This window comes from Mya arenaria, chromosome 6, assembly GCF_026914265.1.
Source record: "Mya arenaria isolate MELC-2E11 chromosome 6, ASM2691426v1".
Classification (NCBI taxonomy): Eukaryota; Metazoa; Mollusca; class Bivalvia; order Myida; family Myidae; genus Mya; species Mya arenaria.
In genome coordinates this window covers 7,767,839-7,791,722 of record NC_069127.1, presented here as the reverse complement: position 1 = coordinate 7,791,722, position 23,884 = coordinate 7,767,839, and the positions used below count along the sequence as shown (strand labels likewise).

At 38.1% G+C, this 23,884-nt stretch overlaps 2 protein-coding genes across 6 annotated transcripts; both read left to right on the top strand.

Annotated features, from left to right (window-relative positions):
• Positions 1-30: 30 nt before the first annotated feature.
• On the top strand, positions 31-11,256 carry LOC128238460 (TIP41-like protein). 2 transcript variants are annotated; one of them, XM_052954397.1, is made up of 8 exons: positions 31-60; positions 2,377-2,515; positions 3,071-3,250; positions 3,633-3,726; positions 4,301-4,432; positions 5,197-5,292; positions 6,382-6,444; positions 6,882-11,256. In XM_052954397.1, the coding sequence occupies exons 2-8, from the start codon at positions 2,382-2,384 to the stop codon at positions 7,011-7,013; spliced, it is 831 nt and encodes a 276-aa protein (XP_052810357.1). In that variant the 5' UTR covers positions 31-60; positions 2,377-2,381; the 3' UTR covers positions 7,014-11,256. The 2 variants fall into 2 exon arrangements, with proteins under 2 accessions (XP_052810357.1, XP_052810358.1); XM_052954398.1 differs by having other exon boundaries at positions 47-141.
• A 2,147-nt stretch (positions 11,257-13,403) lies between these two features.
• Positions 13,404-17,327, top strand: LOC128238915 (inosine-uridine preferring nucleoside hydrolase-like). Of its 4 annotated transcripts, none has more exons than XM_052955237.1 (7): positions 13,404-13,434; positions 14,004-14,040; positions 14,877-15,062; positions 15,321-15,495; positions 15,905-16,021; positions 16,345-16,487; positions 16,709-17,327. In XM_052955237.1, the coding sequence occupies exons 2-7, from the start codon at positions 14,032-14,034 to the stop codon at positions 17,048-17,050; spliced, it is 972 nt and encodes a 323-aa protein (XP_052811197.1). In that variant the 5' UTR covers positions 13,404-13,434; positions 14,004-14,031; the 3' UTR covers positions 17,051-17,327. The 4 variants fall into 4 exon arrangements, with proteins under 4 accessions (XP_052811197.1, XP_052811198.1, XP_052811196.1 ...); XM_052955236.1 differs by lacking the exon at positions 13,404-13,434 and adding an exon at positions 13,557-13,618; XM_052955238.1 differs by lacking the exon at positions 14,004-14,040 and having other exon boundaries at positions 13,408-13,434.
• The last annotated feature ends 6,557 nt before the right edge of the window (positions 17,328-23,884 follow it).

The window sequence follows — 23,884 nt, the reverse complement described above, 5'->3', positions numbered from 1 at the left end:
ATTCATTCAGAAAAAACAGAACCGGTTTAATTAAAATTAAGCTCATCAAACGTGACATAGGTAAACAATTTTTATTTGTATGTTAAATACAGTAATGAAGCTAAACACCCAACCTTTGACATTTCAACAATTTTCAAGACGGTATCTTTCTTCATACTTGCTTAAATAATGTTTTTTTTTCCATTCATCATCAGTGTTTATATATTTCTACTTGGCTGCTCTTGGCAGCAGTCAACAGTTTGTAAACTACTACACTGACTCACGGCTAAACATGTTGTAAATGGGTAGTAGCTTTGCTAGAGATAAACACCCTTGATGTTTTATCCATACCTATATGCTTATAAAAATAAAAAATACCTGTTTTGGTACAATTGCAACACAGCATAGCTGCTGAGCATTAATTTTGCTTCATAATCTCTTGCCAGGTGCTAGTCCACCTAAATGGCTGTAAACCAGTCTTTTGATGATTTATTTTTTACTATGGCATACTTGTGACGTCCACCTCCCAGCAAAAAGTAGCGAGTGGTCCTTGGACAGAGAATCCACGTGGCCACAATTTTAAAATTATCTCTGGTATAAATTCAAATTTCTACTATTAAAAACATATTTATTTATGTCATTATGCTAAAAAAAATGTTCAGATATCTTAAAACACTTACATATGTCAATTGTTTATAAAGTATCCTGATATCTGTAAATCTGGAACAAATCTGACAGGCTGTGTACATGTATAAAAGAAAATTAAAACGGTACTAGTGACACAGAATATATTTATGCAAAAATAATGACTTTAATGACAAATTAATTCCAGTTTAGATCACGATCGTGGAAAACATTGAACAAGGTTGTCATTATAATTTAATACTGATGCATAACATTACTATATATTTTTTCGCCCGGTGTTAAATTTTAGTGAGTTGTAGCGTTACAGGGATACATAAGAAATGTCAAAGTAATAAAAAAGTATCTCTGTTAAATCATTATTGTAGCTAGCTAGGTGCCTGACATAGGAATGTTAACTTGGTAGTTGGAAGCAGAGATTAATCAGTATTAGTTAAACCAGTTTCATTCTTCGACACTTGTTTTAGGTAACCGTTTCATCAGGTTCTGTTTGAGAAACCATTTGAACACTCTTAAGGTTTCAGCTATGATGTCCTTACAGCAACATCAACGTCACTATGGGGGCTGTAAAAATTATCTTATCTTTAAAGTGACCCTCTGATAGAGGGGCAAATAGCAAATCTTGGGGAAAATGTTTTCATACAAGATACAAGATTCATTGAATCAATGTAAGAACTGCAAATTGTAAGCAGTAGTAAAACTGAGTTATTGCACCATTCGAGAATGTCTGTAAATATTCAGATCTTGTCATCGACGTTGAACTGCGTTTATATATCAGACAGTCATGGGTTAAAGGGTAGGTGACAATACAGTACTGACATATGCATGTACTTTATTTAATACATGTACTTTGACAATACTGCAGGAACTTTTACTTTATGATCAATGAAGATAATGTTTTCTGAAATGTTGATATATTACCAAAATATTCTGGGGGAAAATAGTTAAATATATAATTTTTTTTTATCTTAAAACTTTTTTTATAGTGGTTGGAAGGATAATGTATTCTCCTGTCAATTTATGAGTGAGTCACTTTTAAAGCTGCACTCTCACAGATTTACCGTTTTTACAACTTTTTTTTATTTTTTGTCTTGGAACGAGCAAAATTTTGCGTAAATATCTGCAAACCAATGATAAAAGATTGCTGACAAACGATCAGAGCGCAGATTTGCATATTTCCGTTTGAAAATTCATGTTTTATGGCTTAAACGGTTTAAGAAAAATGCATAAAACATGATTTTTTGAACTTAAATATAAAAATCTGCGATCTAATTTTTTGTCAGCAGTCTTATACCACTGGTTTCCATGGAAGTTTGCAAAAGTTGGCTCGTTCCAAAACAAAAGATAAAAAAGTTGTCAAAACATTCAATCTGTGGGAGTGCAGCTTTAAGATGTCTTTGAGGGCAGATAATTCAGTATTAATATCTGTATGGCATTTTTTTGAATTAGTACCACATTTTTTAATTATCATATCTTTTTAAAAGTATAATTAATACATTTACAATTGGACAAACAAAAGTTAAAATACAAAAAAAAAAAAAAAAATCACTGCCAATACTTATTTAAGGTGAAGTTATGTCTGAATACCATTTTCAAACTAAAAGCTGTCTCTATTTGCAGTATTTGGTATTGGTAAACAAGAGTGCTCAATAAAATCAGTACATTTACGCCTCTGTCTAAAGCAAATGTATACTGATATACCTAAAAGGAGTTTTTTTGTTTTAACGTTTTATATAAATAAACCCAACTTTTCAGACATAATGGCTTCCTCTAATGTACATGGGCCAGCAAGGCCAAGAGCAGGACCAATTACAACGCAGTTCCAATTTGGGCCGTGGACACTGACCGCAGTAAAATCTCACATTCTTGAGTCAGAGGGAACTGCTAGGGAAAGGTAGGCAAATAATTGGAATGCAGTTATATACAATTGTAAAACAGTATCATAATTGTCATGCTAGTTGGCATGATTTTTCATAATAGTGTGGTTAAACTGGTTTCATGTTGTCTGAGAAATTAAGAGTTCCAGGAGGAAACTTAATTGTTTGGCCAAGTGACCATCAGCCAGGACATGATTCCAGGCAAGAAATTTAACCCAAAACTTTTTGTTGAAAAGCAAGTGTGCTATCCATGTCTGGACAGCCATAGACAAATGGACATACTGTATAATATATGTATAGATATTGAACTTGAAGTATTGCTATCCTCTGGATGTCCCGCGGCATCAAGATAACTGATGTCCAAGTTGTGTGTAGCATGGACAATACGACATTACTTACTCTAATTTGGCTCTCTTCCAATACTCTGTTTCTATATATATGAATCCTCATGCCCTGGTGTTGATTGATAACAAAGACATCATATTCGCATGGTTATTCTGTTTTTGTCATCACTTTTTATCACATTTTTGTGACTTGTTATTCAATTTAAAACCATACTTTTAACCTTTAAGGTTTGAGGGACAACTAGACCTCCCCCAAGTGCCAGAGATGGTATTTGCAGAGAATGTTTTACGTATACAGCACACAGAAGGATATGGCGTGGAGTTCAATGCGTTAGATGCCCTACGCCGTGTTGATCCACATCATGATCACTTTAAGGTGGCTGTCTCCCAGGCATGGAAAGAGGCAAGGTACATAGTATTGTGTCAGCAAGATATTTCAAACTTTTTTATACATGTGGCTCATGAAACTCTTCATGAAAGATTGTTTAAAAATGCTCGTAATTTTTTTAATCATTATCCTAATACTTAACATCTATACATATTTATAGTCAGTTCAAGTGATATACTGTACATGTTATAATCTGAGTTAACATAATGTTTGAAATTGTGAGTAATAATTTTAATATTCATTGACAGAATGTACTTTTAACAGTAACAATGTACATTACAGATTATTTAATTGCATACAGTATGTTGCCTTAGGCCTATATCAGTATGGCTATGTTAGTATGAGTTTTACATAATTATAGAAGTATCAATACAATTACTTAATATTCTAATGTACATGTAGGTCTGAGTGCGAGCATATACAAGATGTGGTTAAACCATTTGACTGGACATTTACTACAGACTACAAAGGAACAATAATTGGTGATCAAATACAGGTAAAACAATCTTTTTTTGTGTATTTTTCAAGCTTGTTTGTTCAGTGTCCTCATGCAAACATGTTTACCATGGTCATAAATCAAAATATGTTCCAGATATTCACATGGAACTTCACCAGCGACAATATAGATGTGAATAGTAAGGCCCATAACTCTAGCTTCAAAGGTTCTTGAGTTATGCATCTGGATTGACTTGAAAATACATGAACTATGAGTTGTCAATGAAAGTAACAACATTATCATGCACAACCTTTGACATTGGCCATAGTTGAGAAACCATTTGAACTCTTCATATAAAACTTGACACATACTATTTAGATAAACTATACACACATACACATAGAAAAAAATATTTTTTGGGGCTAGAAAAATCAATGATAGTGTTTCTTGGTAGTCTTGTGAAATTAAATATTAGATATCAATGAATGACACCTGAATGTAAAGGAAGGCTGACTAGTGTCAAAACTCTATAACAAAGAAAATTTAAATATTCTTGTTCATATGGTAGTGTCACATAATAGCCGGCACAATAGAAGATTTGATTTGTATTTTATTATTTCCATGCTACATTCAGGTGGAGACAACATCAGAAAGGATTGACCTTGAGAAGTTGAAGGTCAGGGAGAAGATACACTTCTATGAGGACATTGTGTTGTTTGAAGATGAATTGTCAGATAATGGCACATCTATGATGAGCGTGAAAATAGTGAGTTACAAGGCATAACTTGATCATGATCATAACGATGATATGTCATTCGGTTAGTCTGCATATCATACCTTTAAAAATATACATGTTACAAATGTAGCCATGACAAAGCTAGATTGTCCAAAACAGTTTTTTTGTATGACAATGTTTTAGTTACCAAAATGGGATTATACTACTTAAATATTTATAAACTCCTTGCCTTTAATGTGCTGTGAATATCAGACTTTGTTTTTACCTGTACTTGATTATATTCATCTTAGAAATAAAAATAAATGTATGTTTAAAAAAGGTCTAATTAGTAAGATCTTATTTCAAGGATTCTACTTTTTGATTGCCATATAAAAATACAAATCCTTCCCATGAACAGTTATTAAATCTTCACACTGAAAACTTAGTGTTATACTACAGCTATTTCTGTCGGTGAAGCTAGGGGCCTGTTTAGATAAAAATATTAGTCGATTTGAGATTGAAATTATTCTAGTGCTATAGTTTCATTATTTTGCTACATATTTGTGTGAATTGAAGTTAAGCCAAAATTGAAAATGAACACAAAGTTGAGAAAAAAAATAATGTATTGCTGAAATTCAGAATAATAAGGAGAAGACCCATTTGTGCTCTCTGCAGATCACATTAATATGTTTGGTTTCCTGGGTTATAACTGTATAGTAATAAGAACATATAGCACTCTTGCTAGTTGAAGACAAATCTAATTTTGATGACCGTATTCTACAAGAAGCTCTGATACCAAATATTTCTTCTTCCAGAGAGTGATGCCATCAAGTTTCTTCATTCTTCTGCGACAATTTATGAGGGTGGACAATGTCATTGTCAGAGTGCTGGACACAAGACTTTATCTTGAGGTAACTTACATAATGTTGTTGGATAAAATATATTTTGTACAAATCTGTTGCTGTACAATACTGTTTGTCAATGGCCAATCAGGTGGTCTGTTTTCAAAGAAATAATCAAGATATTGTCACGATTGTCATAGTGTTGGTTTCCTCACCATTAGCATACTAAACATTGATGTTGACTCTAACTTTGAAAGCAAAGATACTACTTATTACATGTATAGTATACATGTAAGAAGTAGTATCTTTGCTTGTATACCTAAAGCCCTCTGTTTTGGCCAGTGTGTTTGTTTATATTTACGTTTATGTAGAAACAAATTACTGGTTGCATAAGGTGTTTTGAATGTATCTTATTAACCTGATAGATTAAAGATGCACTCTTACTCCCAAATAAAATGTACCGCAATTAATATGATTGTTTTAATTTACCGAAAAGGATGAATAAATATCAAAAACAATGGTTCTTATGAAAGATACTGTGTTTAATTTGAAAGAAAGGTGCATCAAACACGGTAATTCTACCTTATCAGACAATACCGGTATTTGATCATTAAACCTTTTTTGACCCACAAGTCATTTGATATTTGTGCGTTAACAGCTATAAAATACACAGTTACAATCTTGTAATCAGTAGTTAATATTTTCCATAGATGCATTATTTAGTAAGTAGTTACGAGGTTTATCATTTAAAACTTATGTTTACTATACTTGAGTATGTATTGATTTTAAATATGAACCAGAGTGTCACTTGAAAGTGTAGACAAGAAAGATAAATTTCTTCAAAAGTATGTTCACTTAACTTGTAAAACATTGACATTAACATGTTCACTCTGACAAAGAGCATGAGTGTAAGCTAGAAAATGATGATAATTCTAAGTATTTTTTTTGAGTTATGTGTTTTGATTGGCTGAGAAAATTGAGCAAGCATTAGCATCCACTGGAGATGTTCTTGTTTTTGTTTTAGGTATTATATTGAATGTTGATGGTTGTTTAAGATAGTTTGATAAATGTTACAATATGTAGATATTTTTATTTGTATTGTGGAATGCATCTGTGTTGAGTTGGCATGTAGTAAACCAACCATTTTTCTTTTATAAGGCAGAACAAAATTACATGCTACGAGAACACAGCTGTAGGGAAAAAAACATACAAGACCTCAAGGTATGGCTTATATCATATATAAAGTAATTAAATTCAAATTTAATTCATTTATGAGGTTCTGTTTCTTCATTCTACCATATAGTCTTATACATGTGCTTGGAAATATTCAAATGGTCTCTTTTCCATACTGTTTGGTTACATTACACAACAGATTTCTCTTTAAGTCAAACATTTAATGTTAGCAAATTTAAACCATCTTGATTTTGTATTTCCATAAATATTTCAAAGAATGTTGGCCATAACTTGAAAAGCATTCATTTACACGAAATTTGGAACACACAATAGTACCCGAACACACCTGGAGCAAGTATTATCACTTTAGCATAATTGTGTTAAATTATGTACCTTATTCAACTGAAAAACTCAGATGAGCATGTTGAGCTGATTGCTGGCTTTTTGGTTTCTAGTTTATACCAATTACACATGTGTATTTACAGGTTCCTGCACATGTGATAACAGATCCAAATGAACTAGCTCAAATACTTCCAGTGAGTAAGGAAATGAATGAAAAGTTGGTGTTTCCTTCTACTGGAGGTACAAAAGAAGAGACTGACAGTGCTGTGAGGTAGTCGCAACCTCATGTGACTGTCATGTGACCTTCAGGTTAAGTGTCAATCATGTGACCTTCAGATTTTGTGTCAATCATGTGACCCTTATGTGACAGCCATGTTCAAGTCATGTGACATTTTAGTCTTTTTTCTGTCATTCTTTGCATCTTTGTGTCACAAACAACAATTCTGTGCTTATGATTGCCTTTGATAACCTTATACTAAAAGATTAGACTTTTTTTATTCTAATCATAATCATTATGATGCAATGAAGGTGTGTATACATATCATGTGGCCTCATTTTATACATTGTTGGCAACCCTGATACTTAATTCTGTTTACACTAGGGTACATTAATATCATTTGTGGGGAAAATGACTTAAAAAATTTCATTTTCATGAACATTGATGAGGTAGGGGAGAAAACTCGTTTTCAATGAAATTGGATGTAATGATTAAAATCTCCTCTGCATAGAAGATTAACCATGAGGTCATACAGGGGTTGTGTTCCTAAATATAGAAATGAATGGACAACATTATTTCATCTGCTGAGATTCTGAACAGGTCCTCATTTGGCACGGATACAAAATGTCTGATAAACTATTCGTGATTACCCGAATTTCCGTGCAAAATGTCCCGCAGTACTCAATGATGCGAGCATAAAAGTGTACTGGCAGAATCGGATGAACATGTTATAGGGTATGGCTAGCAAGTACCATACTAGTATGCATGTAAGTTTCACATGTTCTTCCTATTCAAAACATTTTGTTTAGAAGTAAATGGTAATTTTCTTTTTATGCCCCCGAAGGTGGGCACATTAAAATCGCACCGTCCGTCCGTCCGGCCGGCCGGCCGGCCCTGTAACTTTCCCTTGTATGGACAGATTTTAAAATAACTTGCCACATGTGTACCACATATCAAGACGACGTGTGGCGTGCAAGACCCATGTCCCTACCTCAAAGGTCAAGGTCACACTTAGTGTTTATTCACAATGGAGTGCTGCATATAAGGACATAGAGTATAGGTTGTCGTGTCCGGGCTGTAACTTTCCCTTGTATGGACCGATTTTAAAATAACTTTCACCATGTGTTCCACATACCAAGACGACGTGTCGCCTGCAAGACCCGTGTCCCTACTTCAAAGGTCAAGGTCACAATTAGTGTTTATTCACAATGGAGTGCTGCATATAAGGACATAGAGTATAGGTTGTCGTGTCCGGGCTGTAACTTTCCCTTGTATGGACAGATTTTAAAATGACTTTCCCCATGTGTTCCACATACCAAGACGACGTGTCGCGTGCAAGACCCGTGTCCCTACTTCAAAGGTCAATGTCACACTTAGTGTTTATTCACAATGGAGTGCTGCATATAAGGACATAGAGTATAGGTTGTCGTGTCCGGGCTGTAACTTTCTTTTGTATGGGCAGATTTTAAAATAACTTGCCAAATGTGTTCCACATACCAAGACGACGTGTCGCGTGCAAAACCCGTGTCCCTACCTCAAAGGTCAAGGTCACACTTAGTGTTTACTCACAATGGAGTGCTGCATATAAGGACATAGAGTAAAGGTTGTCGTGTCCGGGCTGTAACTTTCTCTTGTATGGACAGATTTTAAAATAACTTGCCACATGTGTACCACATATCAAGACGACGTGTGGCGTGCAAGACCCATGTCCCTACCTCAAAGGTCAAGGTCACACTTAGTGTTTATTCACAATGGAGTGCTGCATATAAGGACATAGAGTATAGGTTGTTGTGTCCGGGCTGTAACTTTCCCTTGTATGGACCGATTTTAAAATAACTTTCACCATGTGTTCCACATACCAAGACGACGTGTCGCCTGCAAGACCCGTGTCCCTACTTCAAAGGTCAAGGTCACAATTAGTGTTTATTCACAATGGAGTGCTGCATATAAGGACATAGAGTATAGGTTGTCGTGTCCGGGCTGTAACTTTCCCTTGTATGGACAGATTTTAAAATAACTTTCCCCATGTGTTCCACATACCAAGACGACGTGTCGCGTGCAAGACCCGTGTCCCTACTTCAAAGGTCAATGTCACACTTAGTGTTTATTCACAATGGAGTGCTGCATATAAGGACATAGAGTATAGGTTGTCGTGTCCGGGCTGTAACTTTCTTTTGTATGGGCAGATTTTAAAATAACTTGCCAAATGTGTTCCACATACCAAGACGACGTGTCGCGTGCAAAACCCGTGTCCCTACCTCAAAGGTCAAGGTCACACTTAGTGTTTATTCACAATGGAGTGCTGCATATAAGGACATAGAGTAAAGGTTGTCGTGTCCGGGCTGTAACTTTCTCTTGTATGGACAGATTTTAAAATAATTTGCCACATGTGTTCCACATACCAAGACGACGTGTCGCGTGCAAGACCCGTGTCCCTACCTCAAAGGTCAAGGTCACACTTAGTGTTTATTTACAATGGAGTGCTGCATATAAGGACATAGAGTATAGGTTGTTGTGTCTGGGCTGTAACTTTCTTTTGTATGGACAGATTTTAAAATAACTTGCCACATGTGTTCCACATACCAAGACGACGTGTCGCGTGCAAGACCCGTGTCCCTACCTTAAAGGTCAAGGTCACACATAGTGTTTATTCACAATGGAGTGCTGCATATAAGGACTTAGAGTATAGGTTGTCGCGTCCGGGCTGTAACTTTCTTTTGTATGGGCAGATTTTAAAATAACTTGCCAAATGTGTTCCACATACCAAGACGACGTGTCGCGTGCAAGACCCGTGTCCCTGCCTCAAAGGTTAAGGTCACACATAGTGTTTATTCATAATGGAGTGCTGCATATAAGGACATAGAGTATAGGTTGTCGTGTCCGGGCTGTAACTTTCTTTTGTATGGACAGATTTTTAAATAACTTGCCACATGTGTTCCACATACCAAGACGACGTGTCGCGTGCAAGACCCGTGTCCCTACCTCAAAGGTCAAGGTCACACTTAGTGTTTATTCACAATGGAGTGCCGCATACAAGGGCACGGGGTATAGGTTGTCATGTCCGGGCTGTAACTTTCTCTTGTATGGACAGATTTTAAAATAACTTGCTACATGTGTTCCACATATGAATACGACGTGTCATCTGCAAGACCCATGTCCCTACCTCTAAGGTGAAAGATACACTAAGTGTTTATTCACAAGGGAATTCTGAATATAAGGACATAACAGTGTTGGTTGTCAAGTATGGGTGGTATTTTTTTATGTTCAGAGGCAATTAAAATAACTTGCCATATGTATTTGACACGTAAAGGCAAGATCAACTTTTCATGTACTGATCTTGTTCGTAGGTCAATGTCACATTCGGGGGCATTCGTCATATACTGTGACAGCTCTTGTTTTATATGCAAATTGTGTTAGTAATGACAAATCATCAAAGTTTGTATAACAGTTTTGGTATGATCTTGAAATAACAGAACATCTATATTTTACATTCTATTGTATAGTTACCTTCTAAATCAACACTTGAAATCTTCTCAATGCAAATACTGCACATCATGTTTCTACACTCTTTGCCTCTGATTTAGTACATGTACATAAATTTAGTAAATATGTGTCCGACTGTTACAAGCATGCCTCTTATTAATTTACTGCTGGAGGTACATATAAATGTGTACAATGTGGGAATAAGGCTTTCACATACTCTGATCAGAAGCATGTGACTGCATATTTCTTTTACATCATATCTGGTTTTTGTGTGGCTTGCAATTAGCATGGCTGATGAGTAGGGATTTCTTTGTCCAGCGTCATTGGTGTTACACTTTCTTTTTAGATCAATAATTTTGAATAACTCAGTTTAAGATCTTCAAACTTGATTTGCACATTGATCATAGTCATTGATGGCCCCAAATGAGTTGGGGTGAGTAGGTGAAGGTTATTGTGACCTTTATTGAAAACATTTTGGGTGACTTGGTGGGTCTATAAACATGGTATTTATATTTGCCATTGTCAATAGATGACTTTTATGATCTTTGGGTCTGTATGTCAAAGATGAATTTCATGGTGACCTTTACTATAAATATATGAGGGCTGACGAAAGTTGACACATCTGTTTGATGATATTCTAGAGTTAACTATCATTGTTGATTCAGTCTATATAATTGTACTTTTTAGTTATTAACTTGTTGAAACAATACTTTGATACATTTTTCAAGAAATGCAGACTATTTTTGAATGTTTGTGTTGTTCAATTATTCATCAAATGCAGTCAATGAACATTTGAAATAAAACAAACTAGCCACTAGTCCTAGAATCTAAATTCGGCCACACATTTTGCAACAGTTTTAAAGATCTGCAGCTAATGGTATACAACTTTTCAAAGTTGCCCAAAGGTTGTCTTTCGGCTAAATGACGCATCAAATTGATTACAAATGAATAAACATTTTGGAAACTTGGACCAAATTGAAAATTTAACTGGTTTTAGACAATTGGCTGCTAGTCTTGTTTATGTGTAGCCATAACGGAAAATTACGATGACTACACTATACACTGGGGACACCATGGACAAGACACAGTAGGCACAAAATAAAACAATTATGCTCACGGTCCATGAAGTATGTTAAGAGCTGTAGGAGATGTGTATGTAGAACTAGTTTATAAACGTACACCACTGATCTCAGTCAAACACTTGGTCACCCGACAAATATAAAGATAACATATTGATGTAAAAGTTTCTTTTTTCTTTAATAAATTCAACAGTGTTTATCCGATCTTTAAAAACTCAATCAGCATAAGCATGCTATTTAGGACAAGTGTGAGAATGGCTTATCTTTGGTAAAACACTAGGTCGGACCAGTGTGAATATGGGTCAAAAGATTTACTATTCATGGACATCGAAACGGTCCCTTTTATCATTCACTTTTTCTTACAATATAAAATCCATCCATACTGTCTGAAATTGTAAACATGAGTCCCCATAGACGTGGCAACAAGGCCGGGATAGACGCGGCCTTCATGTCTAATGACTATGGGTGAATGAGTAAAGTGAACTATTTTCAAAAGCTCTTGGCTTCTGTATGTTTTAATTCCATATGTCCATGGTTTGGTTGATGAAGAAAACAGAGCAGTGAAATCTATGTCGTCAATGTGATATATCATGTTCAATACTTGTACGAGATCACCTAACAGCAAAGTCGGAAGACGGCAAGTTTAGCTCAATCAAAGGCTGCTCATATGGAAGTTTTGGTGCTATTTTTTTTATCATCTTTGACAACTTTCAAATATTTGTTAATATTTCTTTAAACATTGGTTAAATATGAGATCTCCAGAGATAAGGTCGAATAAGGGTACAGCATTTAAAGGCGTAATTGTCCATATGTCCAATCATTATCAAATTTGACCTAAATGTTTGGGCAGGATTTCTCCAGTCATGTCGCCTTAACGAATCCAGATTTATGTCACTTGAATTGGCAAAAACTGTATTTTCAGCGTCCGCACTCTAAATCTGGCTATAATCATATAATCACCTATCACCATCCTCGATGTTCTAAAAATTGGATTTTGTACAGCTGCCGCTCTTATTTATATTAAATTTCTATAGCCAAGTATTGTTCTATTCACACTTGCAATGAAAATCATTTTGAAGTATATCCATATAATACTGAGTCATCATATTACGAAATCAAGTGTGGAAAATAATTAGCAATGCTAAAACTAAGACCCTTCAACAAATGTTGATATATGCTAAATTATTCTCTTTGAAGCCCTTAAAGCCCACCATTTTATTTTCACCGATTCAACAATGTTGTAGCTTAATTGGTTGATTGACATTGCCATGTGATGTTACCAATGTAGTCAATAAAAATTTGAATATCCGTCAGCTTAGTATTATTCCTTGTGGGCAAGTAGATATGATATCGGCTGTATACATTACACTTGTCTGTACCGACTTGGGTTCCCTTCCAATTATAACCAGGTCTTTGACTATATTTTTTCCGCAATTTCGGTATCAAATAGTAAAATAATTGCAATATGAGGGTGTTGAGATGTATTACCGTAAAAAAATATTTTGTGTGTGTTAAAACATAAGCGAGTCACTTTAATGGCTTTAATTAAATTGACTGTAATCCCATGTTTGTACCATGCTATTTTAACTATTCAAAGTCAGTCATACTGCATTATATATAAGCACTTCATTAACATTCTTGATTCCCGAAATGTAATGAGACTTTAATGCGTTACCTCATTTGAAAACAAACTGATACATACGTAATGTGACTGTTATCTATACCCCCCGTCCCTTCCATTTGAAAACGAACTGCCACTAATTTTATATGGCTTCTATGTGTTTACCCCCTTTCAAAACGAACTGCCACATACTACCTAAATTAAAGGTGATTTTTATGTGTTACCCCCCTTTGAACACGAACTACCACATTCTTTTTAGGAGTTGCTCCCCTTTGAAAACAAACCTACAATTTCAGGTAAATGTTTATTTTTATCTATTTCAAGTATTTGAAATATTAATAGTAAGTTGTCAATGTGTGACATTTTGGATGTTGCTAATACAAGTAATATAGTAGTTTGTTCTTTTGAACATTCGTGACTGAGATATTAAATTGTGTGTCGAATACGGATTTAGATGATATATCATATATGTAGTCTTCGGTTAGTGAAACACGTTCATGAGCACGCCTTGTACATGATTTGTAGCTTGAGTGATCGGCGGTACGAGCTTAAATGATCGTTGTTCATTGCCCACAGAATGTGGACGATTATATCCCTAATAATATGATAGTAATAATTATATAAGGACAGTTTATAAATGCAAATCTACAAATGCGTTTAATCACAATTAAAATATGCAAATGAAATGAAAAGAAAAATGTAAGATTGTTCATACTTAGGTGTTCATAAATAATGTGTTTACTTCAATATAGTTTAAATGTTTTTATTCAACCATTCAAAAGCGGTTTACTTGATGGTTATTTATTGTAAGGATAAGGTATCGTACATCATTGAACATTAGCAAAAACTGTACTGTTTCTTTCAGCGGTCACCACAACTTTAATGTTCATTTCATGTTCAAGATAATTTGCAAACTTATTTCAATGTTGTTGTTTTTCTGTCAAATTTCTATAAAATATATAAGTTTTGGAGAACTTCATATTTTCATATTTCTTCTGGCCATTATACCAATTCTCCAGAGAATGAGTGATAATGGTGATGCTGCTTGTCACGTGAGTTGTAAACACTAAATGAGTCCTAGATTCATGTTATTCATACTCGTTTATCATGGACAAATTATATCCATTCAAATAAACTAAAGTCAAGTTCGAACATGGATCAAATGGACACATCAATATCGCAGGAACATGGTATTTTGAAATAAAATGTTGTTTTTTTGTTGTATTTTAAATATATATTGTAAGCTTGTCTTAAATAAAAGACGTTCAAATGACCGAAGCCATTGTTAACCCTTCTAAGAACAAGTCAATCATTGATTTATATGTAAAGTAAAACGAGTACGTGATACTAGTAGCTATGTTCGCATGTATAATTATGTTCTACTATCAGGTCAGTGGGATCAATGATACTTGGTCAAATATTAAGTACACATTGTCTGTTTGTATCAGTTATTCGGCTTAATGAAAGTTTAAGCCTCCGTTATGTACGCATCCAGTTACTAAAACTAGGTCATCTGGTTCTTCCATCAACTTTTTATTGAACTCATTCGACGTTTTTTGTTACGAAATATAGATGTATCATTGCGAGAACACAGAACAGCTATTTATAACTTCTTTTGATAAAACATTGACCAACATCCTCCGACAGGTTGTCGCCATGAACACAAGGTCAATTTCTAGTATTTAAGGGCCACATCTGGTGGAACATGATTTGTCACCCCACATGTTATGTGATTTAGGGAGAAATGAAGCGTAAGCTTATCATAGACGTCGACACGGGTGTGGACGACGCGCAAGCTATCATGTTGGCGCTCTCCCAACCGGAAATAGATGTTTTGGCCATCACGTGCGTTTCCGGAAATGTGCACTTGGACCTGGTGTGCACCAACACGCTCAAAGTCCTTGCCGCTTGTGGGCGTCTGGATGTAAGTATACTATTTCGATTGTGACAAAACCTCAAAGAGGAATCACATTAAAACAAATAATGCGCGTCGGAGGTTAGTGTTTCGTAAATAATTGCAGTGTATGCTTTCTAATCGTTTTTTGTCAACACAATAGCTTAAACTTTGTACAAGGTATTGCTTGGAACCAATTAAACAAATGATGAATACCATATCTGACTGACATACATGCAGAGAACATTGACAATCGAAACAAAATAACAAAAAAAAAACAATCCGTAGATTCCTGTGTACCGAGGTGCTGATAGAGCGCTGGTCGGGGGGAACTTCCGGTCAACCCATTGCCATGGTGACGACGGTCTTGGAGACGCGGAAACTCAAGTGGACATTTCCGGATTCCAGATACAGAAGGAACATGCCGTCGACACCATACTTAGACTTGTTAACCAATACCCAGGTTTGAACAGTAACATTTTACTTGTTCAAGTTCATGTTTATAAATGCATTTGCTATTTATATCCAAGTTTTATTGTATTCATTTCACTTACCTTCCATATTTTTTTTTTAAAATAGGTGAAGCTGTACATGTAATTAAGGCGTCAACAAAGGCATAAGGCAATGGTTCAGTTTTTCGCCATTTACATTGGGCACTGTAGAACACTTGCCACGATATCTGGCATCATATCTGATTACGATCAAAACCCGATGCTTATGTCTCATACTCATAACCTCTTGAATAAGTGGCGGACATCAGACCTTCCATTATGCTTATATGCTGTTATAATATGTAAACAACCCTTTTCTTTATTAAAAATATGTTATTGTCTTTCCTATTTAATTATTGTATTCATTATTTCATTATTTAGGTGAAATAACCCTGGTGACCCTCGCCCCATTAACCAACATCGCTCTTGCTTTGAGGATGGACCCCAGCCTTGGACAGAAATTGGCAGCAGTCACTATCATGGGCGGAAATAGCCAGGGTCAGTAGGATTGCCATTTGCTGCATGTTCTATCTCTGATTATGATTGACGCCGCAGAGCTTATTTTCGGTCGAGTTTAAATAGCTTGTAGGTCTTGATCAGAGTGCTAGATTCTGTCCCGCTTTAATTACTAATACTAAAACATGAATGGTATACTTATGCATATTAATTACATAATCAATCACATATAAACCGTAAATATTGAGTCAACACACAAAACACAATGTCTTCATGCTGGAACCAATAATAGACATCATATCCCAAGCTTCATGGTAACTGTCACAATCTTATCATTTTAAAGAAATTGAAATTATAATTGTCAGGGCGTGGTAACATAACGTTGTGCGGCGAATTCAACTTTGCGGTTGACCCAGACGCCGCATACACGGTTCTGCACGAGTTGAACGTGCCTCCCACTGTAGTGCCTTGGGATGCCAACTTGTGTGAGACCACATGTTACCCTTGGGTAGGTGGAATTTGAAGTTTTCCATCACGTGGTGGAGTCATAAAACATGCTGCCAATTATATCAAACAAATAAATAAAATGTAAAAAATGGATTGCAGTATTCCATATTATAGGTTATCATGCGAACTTATAACCCACATTTAGAGATCATATCTCCTATAAAAGTATTTTCGATTCTACTTTAAAGCTCGTACACTAGTTAATAGCACATTTTATTTAAGGATTGGTTTGATAGATGGATAGAGACGGACACCCCCAAGGGACACTTTATGAAAGCATTCGTCCAGACTCCAGCACAACGTGAACGCGAAACTATGCCGTTTTACCGGTCATGTGACCTCAATGCCATGGCAACTGTGATTGATCCGGAAGTCATCGCTCAGAAACAGGAAGTGTTTGTCACGGTAGAATTGGCGGGAAATTATACGCGCGGAATGATGGTGGTAGACTGGAATGGACGACTTGGGAAATCTCCAAATATCGTGTTGGCTGCCGCATTGGACACGCAGAGAGCAAGGATACACTTTGAACGCATGTTAATCAGTTCTTCGGAACATACATAATGCATTACTCAAGGTCACCGTTGAATGGCGGAAAAGCTTATAAATGGACTAAATTTTGTGACGTAAGCCTATAAAACATTTCATTATGGCCGTTCCTGGCAGTAAAATAAAAACTTCAAAGTTATGTGTTTAAGGAATTGCTGGAATGAATGTATATTTCAGAACATTAACTATGCGGCGCAAATCGATATTTTTACCCTGGTTCACGTCGTTGTTACCGAAAAACGTTGCTATAGTATTTTAAATATGCACTTTTTAAATAAACGGAGGAATAGTGCTTTACAATTTAGGTCCGTCGGTCGGTTGGTAGGCCAAAGCTTATCCGATTGATAACTAGAGAAGGCTAGGGGATAAGTTCCTCAAACTTGGATGTTGGTCAGGACCAGCAGATGAACCTTATTCATTTAAGGTTAGTTGATCAAAGGTCACAGCCGTGGTGACCTTAAACAAAAACGCTTGTCCGATTGAGTTTGCTTGGTCGTACGGTCCTCAAACTTTGCAAGGAGATTGGTCATGACTAGCAAACGAAACCAATTGATTATGGGGTCAGCGGTAAAGGTATTGTTTATCTTGAACAAAAAGCTTGCCGGAAAAATAGCTAAAGTATGTATGCTTGGTCATACGGCCTTCCTCAAACTTGGTAGGGAGGTTGATCATTGACCATTGAGGTCAAAAGGTAAAAGGTCACGGTTGCGGTTACTTTGTACAAAAAAGCTTTTCGGATGGAGAACACGTGTAGTCCGACGGCCCTCTTACTTGGAAGGAAGATTGGTTATTACCAGCAGATAACCCCTGTTGATTCCGAGGTCAGTAATTCGAAGTTGAAGATCGTGGTGACCTTGGACACAATAAAGCTTATCGGATTGATAATTAGAATATGCTTTGTCATATGGTCCTCAAACTTCTTAGGGAGGTTGGTCTTGACCAGCATTTGAGCATAATTGATTTTTATGTGAGTAGGGCAAAGGTCAGGGTCGTGATGTCATTGAAGATCATGAATCTTGTCAGGTTGATGAGTATGCTTAGCCTCAAACCTGGTATGAAGGTGGGTTCACCAGCAGATGAACCCATTTGATTTTGAGGTCAGTATGTCAAAGGTTACAATCGCGGTGACCTTAAACACAAATATCTTGTACGATTGATAACTTGAGTATGCATAGGCTTACATCCCTTAAACTTGTTCGGGAGGTGGGTAATGGCAGCAGATGACCCCTATTGAATCCGAGGTTAGTTGGTTAAAGGTCAAGGTGTTGACTTTGAACACAGAAAGCTTGTCCGATTGATAACTTGAGTTTGCTTTGGCCTCAAACTGGTTGGAAAGTTAGTCATGTCCAGCAGATGGCCTCTATTGATTTTGATGTCATTCGGCCAAAGGTCGTTGTGATATTTTAAAAGCCCGTCCGGTAATGATGATGATCCTCAAGCTTGGTAGGGAGGTAGGTCATGACCAGTCGATGACTCTTATCGATTTTGAGGTCAGCAGGTCAAACGACACAGTCGCAGTGACCGTGAACACAAATAGCTTGTCCGATTGATTACTAAAGTATGCGTAGGCCTACCTTTTTCATACTTGACAGGGAGGTTGGTCATGACCAGCAGATGACCTTATTTATTTTGAGATTAGGAAGTCAAAATTCAGACCCACATTGACTTTGAACACAAAGATCTTGTCCGATCAATGTAAAGAGAACGCTTGACCCTACGGCTGTCAAACTGTTTCGAGAGGTTGGTGAGGACCTTACCTAACCCCGAATGGATTTGATACAAAATATCTTAATGGTTACCATTAGGGTTGCATATATGTTTTAAAAACGTCTCTTGTGCTGTAATAATGGATATCCGTCTGAAAAGGCCCATTTTGGCGACATTTGTCGCGTTAGTGTGACATGTATTCAACAATATCCTACTGAAATACAAACAATTCTAACAGCATAACATTAAACACCTACATTGTATAATCGGAAAGAGCGCCTTGGCATGTGAGTTGTCGGTCATATACATTATGAGATCACCCATGATGACACCTGGCGTCCACAAATATATAAGCTGGCTAGCTTGAGCCAATTTCATTAAAATGCGATTCCCAGTTACGACGTAAAGCTTCTCGCTTCAAGACGCCGCACAGCATAATGTAATGAAGCGAACCGCACGATATAATTCGTGAGTAGTTCTTATCAAGGTTTCTTATAAAAAACATTGGAACTGGATGTGTGTGGACACAGTATCTCAGGCGATATGGATGTGTATGGACACAATAGCTAGGGCAAAGTTGATGTGTGTGTACACAATATATCGGGCGGTTTTGTGTATGGACACGCTATCTCAGGCGAGTTTGGTGTTTGTGTGGACACATGATCCCAGGCGAGTTTTACAAAAGGTCATGCGAGTTTGATGCGTGTGGCACTATATCTCAGAGAAGTTCGGTTTGTGTGGGCACAATATATCAGAGGAGATTGGTGTCTGTGGGCACAGTATCTCAAACGAGTTTGTTGTGTGTGGGCACAGTATATCAGAGGAGATTGGTGTGTGTGGGCACAGTATCTCAGATGAGTTTGTTGTGTGTGGGCACAGTGTTTCAGACGAGATTGGTGTGTGTGGACACAGTGTCTCCAACGAGTTTGTTGTGTGTGGGCACAGTATCTCAAACGAGATTGTTGCGTGTGGACACAGTATCTCAGAGGAGATTGGTGTGTGTGGACACATTATCTCAGACGAGATTGGTGTGTGTGGGCACAGTATCTCAAACGAGTTTGTTGTGTGTGGGCACAGTATCTCAAACGAGATTGTTGCGTGTGGATACAGTATCTCAGAGGAGATTGGTGTGTGTGGGCACAGTATCTCAAACGAGATTGTTGCGTGTGGACACAGTATCTCAGAGGAGATTGGTGTGTGTGGACACATTATCTCAGACGAGATTGGTGTGAGTTGGCACAGTATCTCAGAGGAGTTTGTTGCGTGTGGACACATTATCTCAGACGAGATTGGTGTGTGTGGGCACAGTATCTCAAACGAGATTGTTTCGTGTGGACACAGTATCTCAAACGAGTTTGTTGTGTGTGGACACAGTATCTCAAACGAGATTGTTGCGTGGGCAGAGTATCTCAAATGAGATTGTTGCGTGTGGACACAGTATCTCAGACGAGATTGGTGTGTGTTGGCACAGTATCTCAAACGAGATTGTTTCGTGTGGACACAGTATCTCAAACGAGATTGGTGTGTGTTGGCACAGTATCTCAAACGAGATTGTTGCGTGGGCAGAGTATCTCAAATGAGATTGTTGCGTGTGGACACAGTATCTCAGACGAGATTGGTGTGTGTTGGCACAGTATCTCAGACGAGATTGTTGCGTGGGCACAGTATCTCAAATGAGATTGTTGCGTGTGGACACAGTATCTCAGACGAGATTGGTGTGTGTGGGCACAGTATCTCAGACGAGATTGTTGCGTGGGCACAGTATCTCAAACGAGATTGTTGCGTGTGGACACAGTATCTCAGACGAGATTGGTGCGTGTGGACACATTATCTCAGACGAGATTGGTGCGTGTGGGCACAGTATCTCAAACAATATTGTTTCGTGTGGACACAGTATCTCAAACGAGTTTGTTGTGTGTGGACACAGTATCTCAAACGAGATTGTTGCGTGGGCAGAGTATCTCAAATGAGATTGTTGCGTGTGGAAACAGTATCTCAGACGAGATTGGTGTGTGTGGGCACAGTATCTCAGACGAGATTGTTGCGTGGGCACAGTATCTCAAATGAGATTGTTGCGTGTGGGCACAGTATCTCAGACGAGATTGTTGCGTGGGCACAGTATCTCAAACGAGATTGTTGCGTGTGGACACAGTATCTCAGACGAGATTGGTGCGTGTGGACACATTATCTCAGACGAGATTGGTGTGTGTGGGCACAGTATCTCAAACGAGATTGTTTCGTGTGGACACGGTATCTCAAACGAGTTTGTTGTGTGTGGACAAAGTATCTCAAACGAGATTGTTGCGTGGGCAGAGTATCTCAAATGAGATTGTTGCGTGTGGACACAGTATCTCAGACGAGATTGGTGTGTGTGGACACAGTATCTCAGACGAGATTGGTGTGTGTGGGCACAGTATCTCAGACGAGATTGTTGCGTGGGCACAGTATCTCAAACGAGATTGTTGCGTGTGGACACAGTATCTCAGACGAGATTGGTGCGTGTGGACACATTATCTCAGACGAGATTGGTGTGTGTGGGCACAGTATCTCAAACGAGATTGTTTCGTGTGGACACAGTATCTCAAACGAGTTTGTTGTGTGTGGACACAGTATCTCAAACGAGATTGTTGCGTGGGCAGAGTATCTCAAATGAGATTGTTGCGTATGGACACAGTATCTCAGACGAGATTGGTGTGTGTGGGCACAGTATCTCAGACGAGATTGTTGCGTGAGCACAGTATCTCAAATGAGATTGTTGCGTGTGGACACAGTATCTCAGACGAGATTGGTGTGTGTGGGCACAGTATCTCAGACGAGATTGGTGTGTGTGGGCACAGTATCTCAGACGAGATTGTTGCGTGGGCACAGTATCTCAAATGAGATTGTTGCGTGTGGACACAGTATCTCAGACGAGATTGGTGTGTGTGGACACAGTGTCTCAGACGAGATAGGTGTGTGTGTGCACAGTATCTCAGACGAGATTGGTGTGTGTGGGCACAGTATCTCAGACGAGATTGGTGTGTGTGGGTACATTATCTCAGACGAGATAGGTGTGTGTGGGCACAGTATCTCAAACGAGTTTGTTGTGTGTGGGCACAGTATCTCAGACGAGATTGGTGTGTGTGGGCACAGTATCTCAGACGAGATTGGTGTGTGTGGGCACAGTATCTCAGACGTGATTGGTGTGTGTGGGCACAATATCTCAGACGAGATAGGTGTGTGTGGGCACAGTATCTCAAACGGGTTTGTTGTGTGTTGGCACAGTTTCTCAGACGAGATTGGTGTGCGTGTGGGCACAGTATCTCAAACGAGTTTATTGTGTGTGGGCACAGTATCTCAAACGAGTTTTTGTTGTGTGGGCACAGTATCTCAGACGTGATTGGTGTGTGTGGGCACAGTATCTCAGACGAGATAGGTGCGTGTGGGCACAGTATCTCAAACGAGTTTGTTGTGTGTTGGCACAGTTTCTCAGACGAGATTGGTGTGCGTGTGGGCTTAGTATCTCAAACGAGTTTGTTGCGTGTGGGCTTAGTATCTCAAACGAGTTTGTTGTGTGTGGGCACTGTATCTCAAACGAGTTTTTGTTGTGTGGGCACAGTATCTCAGACGAGATTGGTGTGCTTGTGGGCACAGTATCTCAAGCGAGATTGTTGCGTGTGGACACAGTATGTCAATCGACTTTGTTGTGTGTGGGCATAGTATCTCAGACGAGATTGGAGTGTACGGACATAGTATCTCAAACGAGATTGTTGTGTGTGGGCACAGTATATCAGACGAGTTCGGTTTGTGTGGGCACCGTATCTCAGTCGAGTTTGGTTAGTGTGGGCTCAGTGTCTCAGACGAGATTGTTGTGTGTGGGCACAGTAAAACTGTATATCAGACGAGTTTGGTGTTGTGGGCTCAGTATCTCAGTCGAGTTTGGTGTGTGTGGGCACAATATCTCAGAGGAGTTTTATGTGCGTGGACACAATACCTCAGAGGAGTTTTATGTGCGTGGACACAATACCTCAGAGGAGTTTTATGTGCGTGGACACACTATCTCAGAGGAGTTTTATGTGCGTGGACACAATACCTCAGAGGAGTTTTATGTGCGTGGACACAATATCTCTGGCGAGTTTTATGTGCGTGGACACACTATCTCAGAGGAGTCTTATGTGCGTGGACACAATATCTCAGAGGAGTTTTATGTGCGTGGACACAATATCTCAGAGGAGTTTTATGTGCGCGGACACAATATCTCAGAGGAGTTTTATGTGCGTGGACACAATACCTCAGAGGAGTTTTATGTGCGTGGACACAATACCTCAGAGGAGTTTTATGTGCTTGGACACAATATCTCCGAGGAGTTTTATGTGCGTGGACACACTATCTCAGAGGAGTTTTATGTGCGTGGACACAATATCTTAGAGGAGTTTTATGTGCGCGGACACAATATCTCGGGCGAGTTTTATGTGCTTGGACACAATATCACCGAGGAGTTTTATGTGCGTGGACACAATATCTTAGAGGAGTTTTATGTGCGTGGACACAATATCTCGGGCGAGTTTTATGTGCGTGGACACAGTATCTCTGGCGAGTTTTATGTGCGTGGACACAATATCTTAGAGGAGTTTTATGTGCGTGGACACACTATCTGGGGCGAGTTTTATGGGTGTGGACACAACATCTCGAGTGAGAATATGTGAGACCAGTAAAATACTTTTTGACTACATTTTGTTTAACTGAGGAGGGAGAAAAGGCATCTACCATGGCCGTCCGATAGGTTCATCCAAACGCTCGCGCAGTATGTTGTGCGGAAACTCGGTAAACCTCCTTTCCGCAATCACCCTACGCTCGGGTTGGGATGAAGTAATTTAAGACGAACGGCCATGGAAGATACGTATAATCTTCCATGCTGATGACCTCTAGATCTCAATAGGTCGGTTACAGATGTTATTTGTCACGAATTATAAACCCCCCCCCCCCCCCCAAAAAAAAAAAACCAAACAAAAAAAACAACAGAATAATAATTCAACTGATTTAAAGCAGATAATTAGTTACAGGTAAAACCAGACAGCTTAAATGATGTGCGGATTCGCATAAATTGAGACTTAATATCTAGTGATAAGTGGTGAGTTTTCTCCCGTGTTAACAGCTATGCCA